Source organism: Carex rostrata, chromosome 19, assembly GCF_964058835.1.
Source record: "Carex rostrata chromosome 19, lpCarRost1.2, whole genome shotgun sequence".
Taxonomy (NCBI): domain Eukaryota; kingdom Viridiplantae; phylum Streptophyta; class Magnoliopsida; order Poales; family Cyperaceae; genus Carex; species Carex rostrata.
In genome coordinates, this window is record NC_135936.1 from 3,741,448 (window position 1) to 3,750,273 (window position 8,826).

At 31.8% G+C, this 8,826-nt stretch overlaps 1 protein-coding gene across 1 annotated transcript; it reads right to left on the reverse strand.

Moving 5' to 3' along the window:
* Window positions 1-4,382: 4,382 nt before the first annotated feature.
* On the reverse strand, window positions 4,383-8,422 carry LOC144571731 (auxin-responsive protein IAA16-like). The gene is made up of 7 exons (XM_078321103.1): window positions 8,298-8,422; window positions 7,945-8,188; window positions 7,078-7,174; window positions 5,738-6,003; window positions 5,269-5,419; window positions 4,973-5,036; window positions 4,383-4,650 (listed from the first exon to the last, which is right to left on the reverse strand). Exons 2-7 carry the CDS (start codon window positions 8,177-8,179, stop codon window positions 4,609-4,611), a joined length of 855 nt encoding a protein of 284 aa, XP_078177229.1. The 5' UTR covers window positions 8,180-8,188; window positions 8,298-8,422; the 3' UTR covers window positions 4,383-4,608.
* Window positions 8,423-8,826: the final 404 nt, after the last annotated feature.

Consider the following 8,826-nt stretch of genomic DNA (forward strand, 5'->3'; position numbering starts at 1 on the left):
TATCAAGTTTTCGTTAACTATCTAATATTATTATTATGGTGGGATTAATTTAATTATACAACATTGTGTATATTATTATTTAATTAATAATATATATGGTTTTAGAAAATGGATCAATAATTATATTTTTAATTTTATAATAATATGTACATGAAGTGTTAAAAATAATATATTTATTTATTTATTATATTTTTTTTTTGTTAGATTACATAAATTAGTAATATTTTTGACAATTATTTGTTATTTGTTCATTATTATTAATCTTAACGGGCAACGACAAGATAGAGATACGAGTACAATTAATGTTAATTCTAGACAAATAAGAACACAAAAATGTCTCCCCCTGAATTGTATCATACTCATTGACACCCCCAAACACTCTATTAATATGTTGGCCCGTTAGTGGAAAAAAAAAACGTGCATAAAATATATATGTACAAAGGTTGATTAATTAAGATGTTGTTTAAAGTATTGATTAGTCGAATATTTTATTGTAAATATTTATTTCAAAATTCGAACATTTGATCTGAATTATTAAATCTGATTTACATATTATTATTTTGTATGAAATCAAATTTTATGTCTTTTATCCTTTAATTATTTTTTCATATTGGGAAATAAATCTATTTGTATAAAACAAGCTCGAAATTAAAATAAAATTTGAAATGTAAGCACATTACTATTAAAATGAATTTACATCAACTATTTAAATTTGTTACTTGAAGAAGTAAGTTAAATACACGATTTCTTTGAACTTAACCATATACTAGCTTTACTGGTCAAATTTGATAATTCAGTGATTACTCCAGCTAAAATTATCAAGTGATATATATACAATAATAATTTTGTATGTTACAACATCTACTTCAGAAATGGAAGATATAGAAATTAACCAAAACAATACTGCTCATCAGCTGTCTGCTACCCTGTTCTTTTGTTGAATACATCACATATATCTTTATTTTATTTTTTGATGTGAACATATATCTTTATATAAATGGACCCAAAATAAGGAACTTTTTATTATAAATCATAATTAAAAAAAAATTATGAAACCAACATGATTATTTTATTTTATTTTTACAAAAAATATAAGAACTGAAATGCCATTACGGTCTGAACTATTTTTTTAGGACTGAAATGGCAATTCAGTCAGAGGTATTTTCACAAGTTTTATGACATTTTTTTTTTCTGAAATCTGTGAAAATGACTCAGACCGAAATAGCAATTCGGTCCCAAAAAAAATACTTTGGACCGAAATGGCATCTCGGTTCTTATGGTTTTGTAAAAACTAACGCATGGTTTGGTAAAATCTATTTTTTTTATTTATGGTTTCTAAAATAAATTCCAAAATTTGCAGCCATGTAGGTCGGTAGCATTGTGCCTCCTAATCGGGCAATATTCAGCCTAGTTCGCAAACAAACAAAATATATACTTTAGAAACACAACTGAAGAGAAAATAGCTAGGTTGGCAGGTATGTCTTTTTTTTCTTTTTTTTTGAAACTATTTGATAGCGGCTATCAAATTATATTTACAAGTAAACCAATTATCCTTAACAAAGATTAAACCACATCCGCTCCTCCTGAATTATCCTTCTCGCTAGTATCTCCGCAGGTACCATACTCCCTCTGAAAATCATTTCGTTCCGCTGCTTCCAGATATTCCAAACGGTACACAACATCTTGCAAACCCAATCCTTTAAGGTCCCACGTCCTTCCTGCCTATAGTTGGCAGGTATGTCGTCTGTGGAATTGTGAACTATATACTAATTGAAGTATTTGAATTGGTTCCCAACATAACTGAAATTTCTATTCCAAAATACATTCTTTCGAATTTGACCATTAAATTTATTAAAAGCTACGCGTGATACAAATAGTACGCTGAATTAAATGACGGATCGATACTAATAGAAACAAAGATGGTATGTATTTAAATGTAATAAAATGATATTTGTTCTAGTGGTAAAGATATATGATATCTAATTTGAGAGGTTATAAATTTGAAATTTGAATGAGAAAAATAATTTATTTGTTGCAATAAAGGAGATATTAAAATGGAAGTCATCATATTTCTTATCCACTGACCTAATTAAATTAAATTGTAATATTATTTTTTTAATACTATTTTGCTAACTACGTACATATAGCTACTCAAAAATGAAAAGTATTCAGCTAACGAAATAAATATGTTGTTATCCATCCGTTCAAATTATTTCATGTGCGAATCTCAACGAGGTAAGTTTTTTCATACACGAATCTCAATGAAAACTAACGGTTGCGTTATTCCCAAAGAATAACATCAGATTTATTTCCTTCAGCTAAACCTAGAGGTGGCTAAGGCAAATTCCAATAGAAATTGAAATTCATTTTCAGATGACTTACAATTGATTTGACAGTAAGCTCTAATGCAAACAAAATATGTCCAGATTTGAGAAAAGAGAATCCATATTGCGTACACGTCTTTGAAGAAACAAACCAAGTTTATTTTTCCCAGCTGTTACAAGTCGATTCTGTTATTTTTCTAAAACCATATATACTGCCCATATACGGTTATGCGTCAATTTTTGTCATTGTTTTTCCAAAATCACCTCTCCTGACTGTTATATGTCAATTTGGGTATCTACTGTTTACATAAATCTGAGCTTACACAGATGTTTACTGTTCAGCGTGTAATTACCAGTTCAGGTAACCAACAAAAAGGTACCAGAAGTGTATTATTCAATTTGCTTTTTAGCGGAGATATCCAAATAAAGGTAATTATTATTCAGGGAAGCTATATTTAAGCATAAAAATATAAAATGCTAAGCCTCCCTTAAATTCAACTTTATAAAGAAGTAATCCTCACTTTGGCAGTAATTACTCGATTTACTTGCGTAAATAAGCTGATCTTTATTCCCCTTATTTATCTCTTGTCACATAAAATTAACAAATAGGAAGGAAGAAAAGAAGACCGCTACAAATAATATGATTCCTGGAAGCAAGTACAACTGCACAATGAAGGCCCATAACTGAAGCTTGAAATACTCGGCCCAACTAAAATGCAGAAAATACACTAGTACAGGTATTGAAAAAAAAAAAAAATTAATCAAGCTGTTACCGGTTCTGTCACGGCACGGGTATTGCTAAATCATTTTTTTCTAACATTATTTTTTATTATTATTTATTTTGCAATAATTTATTGTTATATTAGAATCATCCATTATTATTTTCTATGAACTAGGAACCTGTAAAAATTAATTAAATATTATAAGTCACGTCTCATGACGTGATAATTTGCGTGGCGTAATTGTCCTTCACCATTTTAGTCACGTTACGTGAAAATATATTTTAGTATCATGTCGTGGTCAAGCCATACATGACGTATTTGTTACGTCACGTCATAATTTTTCTTTACCAAGTACAAGTACATTTATTTTATGAGTGCATCTACGATAATATGCATATTATGAACCGACCTATGTTATAGAGATCAAATTTGTTCAAAGTTCAAATAGTCCATACAAGCATTTAAACATGATCCTCCATATAAAAATATACTTTTATATTTTCTTTAAACTTTTTTACTATTTTTGAGATAGATAAAAAAATCACTGTTTTCGGATCGATGGCCCAGAATTTTTTAGATCAAACGTTGCAACTTTTCCCCAGTATTGCATCTATCATGAGAACAACTATCATAAATGATTCATGTTACCTTTGGTACAAACAGAGACAGCTCCAAGTGTTGCATCTTTCCCCAGTGCATGTCCCTAGACCATAAGAAAGTTGTTCAACATTATTATTAAGGTTGGAGAACGAAGTAAATATCGCTCAAAATTTATTATAGACCTTTCCTTTTTTCTGCTATTTGCAGGAAAGTGAGGGAACATTAACTGCAAATGTTGTTTGTGCAATCTATGCAATAAATACCTTAGGCTGCACTTTTTTTCAACATTATCTGGTAGTTCAAATTTTGGAATATTTTCTATGCCCGTGTTAAGAGAGGAAAAAAAGTCCATGTTAAATCACATCATAGAGTATATTCTTCTTCATAGATCACATCCAGAAATACTTACTTTTTACTCCACTTGGGATGAATGACAATTGTAATTACTAGTGCTTAATACCACATTGCATCACTAAATCTGTGATTTTAACTTGACATCTTACCCCGCTGTTTTTACAAATCATATGCTTAATCACCAAGTTTTGTTGGCAACTTGGTATCAAGTAACGGAAGGCCGCAATCAATTTTTGGTTAAATATTGACAAAATTAAGCTGAACCTTGTGGTTCTCTTTGATTTCATGAAGTAAATCTAGTAGTTGACAAAACACGCGAGGTAAGAAAACACAAGAACTAGCATATAAATACATAGTAGCAAACAATTAACCACAACGAAAGAGCTAAAATATGGTTATGCTATGTAAATTTACTTTAGCTTAGCATATAAATACATGAGATTTGAGAACCGAAGTCCTAGCATTTAACACACCAACGTGAAAATACTGAGCACTGAAAGACCAAAAAAAATGAACGATATCCAGTTAAGTACAAATCTCAACCAAAAAGAAAGCAAATAAGAGACTACAAGATATATAAAAAGATAAAAGGATTTGTTCTTCTGACTTCAGCATTCTGTTGCTGCTCTTTTTCGGCTAGCGGTGTTTATCTGGAGAAATAAGAAATATGGACGATCAAATCAATACATTGAACATCAAAAGAAATATAAAGTTTCATGACCTCGTAGGGATTTTTTTTGTTCTGTTTTGAAATAAAGACCGGGGTAAAACATTTCAGTTTTAAATATTCACAAGAAATTCATGAGCCAAATTTTGAACTTACAATCCCTCAATCCGAGAACATTTACTTAACAAATTTTTGAGCATTAAATACCTCATCTTGATAAGCTAACAGATAAATCATAAAATAGATAAAATTTCAAAATAATAATGTTATGTAGATTATTTAGCATAAAGGTGGAGAAGGCTTACATATGACACAGAAAGGTCAGAAGTCTTCAATACACGCAGTCTCTTTGCCGTGGAAATGAACATCCTTCATTTAATGATATAAAAAAGATGAGCAAAATATAAACTATGCATTATTATTTTAAGAATTGCATAGACAAGCAATGCACCTACATGACCGGTGAGGGGAACAATAGCAAGCTGTCTGGTATGAATTTGGGAATTATATGATTATATGACTTGAAGCTTGCAACTATTGTTCCACATAATAAATTATGAAATATAAAAGGATAGCTAATTAGCTAAAATGAGAAACATACCTCCAAGGGACATCACCAACTAAAACACGGTCGCCTTCTTCATCCTCATAAACCAGTGTGTATTTGCCACTCCCATCAAGCAATACTTTTATGTCTTGTTTCTCTTCTCCAACACTTTTCTCAATCTCACTAACAAGTGAATCTCTTTGTGCTAACATTGCAACAGCAATAAGAATATTAGTCAGAAAAAAATAGAAAAATTAGTGACAGTTAATAAAATACCAAGTATAATTCTTAATCTCATTGGACACATAAGAACATGGCTAACAATTCAGTGCAAAATTTTAGTGGCACGCCGGTACCAACATGTTAAAAGGTATATTTTCACTAGGTGAAATAATACACCTTTTCCTATTAAATATTAAATCTAAACGGTGGTAGACTATTCCACTACCATTAACCTATAGGCTCGGTGGCATACATACATATAAAAATAGTTCCTGGAACAGGCATTTGTTATATTCAATACCAGCAAGGACGCCTCTAAAGAGCTGATCCACAGCAGAAGCAAGCTCATCATAACCACCATATGCCTTCAAATTAATCTTTCTACCGATTGGAATGCCATCCATGTTGATTTTTACAAATAAGCCCTTCTTGTTGATATCTGCTCTGTTGCTGTTTACGAGGCTTGCATCTTGCGTATCAAGGGGCGACTTAGAGATGGAAGAGCTACCAAGGTTCTTTCTGAATGAGCGAATTGGTGGCCATCCCACAACAGGTGCATTGCTATTTCTGCTCAACAATATTAATAAACAAAAATGTTAAGTGTTTTTGTTCTCAATACACAAGAGAAACCTCACAAGCATGAGAAAGATACTACAAGCAGCAAATAAGATGCCAGTGATTACAAGTTAGAGCCTAATTCGATGTTCCTTTTGCTTTCGTGATGCATTTTTTAATTTTGCAATAAAGCGCTTGAGATTAAAAAATACCGCCCAATGATTTTCAGGTTACTATTCAATTTGATTTCAACAAATGCGCACAAGTGTTCAAAAAGACAGACTGTTAGCAAAGAAGTACAGTCAAATTTGTAGAACTGATGTTGTGCAAGTTTCTTCTAACGATAAATATTAGTAACATGGGTGTAGAATCTCGAATATAAATTTACAGGCTAATTGGGGAATAAAGAGCTAATGGAAAAAAATAATGAAGTACATGGTATCAAAAGGTCCAAGGAATAAGATCTATCTACTAAAAGTATGATACTCCCTACCAAGCCTTGCATTTATTGATATATAAAAAAGGGTCGCATGCAAAATGATTCCATCCTATTTAATACTATATAAGCATTCTTTTGTTATACAAACATAAACAGTACAGTATCCTTCACTCTCTGTTCCCCCCACCCCATCCAGGCCCTACCCAAACAAAATAAATATTAGAACCTGACCAACACAAAGGACAGCTAAATAAAATTTTACTATGTAATAGCAGGGTTAAATCTATAATATTAAATCCAAACATGTTACCACGCAGGCATGCAAACAATTGCTCATCAGCATAGCATACCCAATAAATAAGTAAAAACTATATCATAAGGAGGATTCCATATGTACTGTTTATAAGTCACTTATTAAATAATAGGGACCCATATATCAGATTCCAGATTACTGAAACAATTGTCTGGATATTAGTCATTAATGAATACATTTAAGTATACAATGGTGCGAGCACCCAAAATGCACTTGATTGAAGAAACATGAGGGCTCAAACAGTAAATTAGTGCTCAGTTTCTAAATGAGATAACAGAAAAGTGGAAATATGGAAATAGCTAAAAGATGTGTGGGGTTTGTTAAATGATTAAACCTTGTCTGAGAGCTATTGTTGGCTATAGACGAATTTGCATTTCTAGTCCCATGTGCTACCAGATGGACCCCACTGGCCTCCCTCTCTGTACCTTTTCCTGCGCAAATTGAATAAATTAGATTGAAAATAAATAAGTTATACAACCTTTGTATATATACCAACCGGAGATATATCTGCTGTGATTAGAATCACAGGGACCTGCAATTCTAACACCCATCCATTTCTCTTCATGCCCGAATCTCAAAACAGATGAATGGGTGGATATGAAATTGCAGGGTCTCTGTTATTCTTTAGAATCACAGCAGATTTAACCTAGTGTTAATTTTTGAATGCTGCATGAACATCTCTGAGAAACCATCTGGAGTACATAGACATATTATACAAATTTGTGACCAATTTTGAAGAACTGTATGCGACAAGTAAGTTATACGTTGCAGGATTTGAAAAAAAAAATATGTATTTTCTTCTGAAGAAGCGAAATAAGAAAGAAAAGAACATACGATCATCCTTATAGTCGTTTATTTTTTTTAACTTGAAATTGGTAGATGATAATAACATAAATAAAAAAACATCCATTTCTTTTCTTTTTAGAAGAAGAATGGTCTGAACTAATAATCAAAGTATATATATAAATATACATGAACTGATGGGAAGTTCATTTTGAGCAAAAAGCACAGAAAAAAAAACATGAATATACTGCTCAGGACTCTATATCAAACGAAAAACGGAAATATATTTTTGGAGATTAAAACAGAAAATAAATCTTAGGGACCATTCTTTTAAAAGAAAGTTGATTAAAACGATGAAAACTAGAAAGAATGAAGCATGCAAAAAAAAATAAACAACCAGATGATGCACCAAAATCACCTTCTTTGGCTTCGGCTGTACCAAGAAAGGCCTTTTTCGCGACATTTTCTGGAAAACTCAGCGAAAAAACAGATTTTGCACTCTGTTTCTCTTCCTTTTCAGTTTCTTCTCCAGGCAAACCTAGCCTCAGCTCAAGCTTCTCTTCAAATCTATTTTTCCCTTTGCAAACCTCCTTATCAACCCAATCTCTCTCTTTGGAAATTAAATCAAGCAGTCTCGGACCCTCTCCTTCCATTCTTTTCTCCTTAAGAATAGACAAATTAAACAGAGCTATGAGAGAGTATAGAGAAAAAACCTTGAAATGAAGCAAGAAAAGAGAAAAGTGGCCTCTCTTTTTTGTTGCTTTTACAAGCCTTTCTCTTAACCCAATAACCAAAAATTAAAAACGGGCATGGGAAATCGCCATTAAATATAAGGTTCTGATTTCTGAAGGTTGAGAGGAATACATGTATAAACAGAGAAATAAAGTTACACTGCTTTTTAAACAACCTTTTTATTTCACTCTCTCTCCTTGCCTCTTTTGCTCTGTTTGGCTGGTAGATGGCAGATTCTACAACTGAAAATTGTACTGAAATGGGAATTAGACAGTACTTCACGCTAGTATCGACCAGAGGAGCAGAGGTGTCTCCTCTCTTCCCTCTCGCTCTCGTACTTTTCCTCTATCCGAAGGAAAAGTTTTTTTCTATTTGGTTGGTAGTGTACTACTGGAAAGAAAAGCAGGGGAAATTTAATAAATACTTTTTTTCTATGTACCAGTACAACTTTGATTAGTTTCTCGATGCAGGACCCACAGGAGAAAAAAATATTTGGTCCGATTAATTAAAAACAACTTAGTGAATGATTAAATAATTAATTAAATTATTCTTACATGCTTTTTTTATA

Coding starts and splice junctions, on each gene's coding strand:
- LOC144571731 (XM_078321103.1), bottom strand. CDS start 8,179: ATGGAAGGAGAGGGTCCGAGACTGCTTGATTTAATTTCCAAAGAGAGA. Junction 7,175..7,944: donor TACAGCCGAAGCCAAAGAAG/GTGATTTTGGTG, acceptor CAATTTGCGCAG/GAAAAGGTACAGAGAGGGAG. Junction 5,420..5,737: donor CTTTAGAGGCGTCCTTGCTG/GTATTGAATATA, acceptor TTGCAATGTTAG/CACAAAGAGATTCACTTGTT.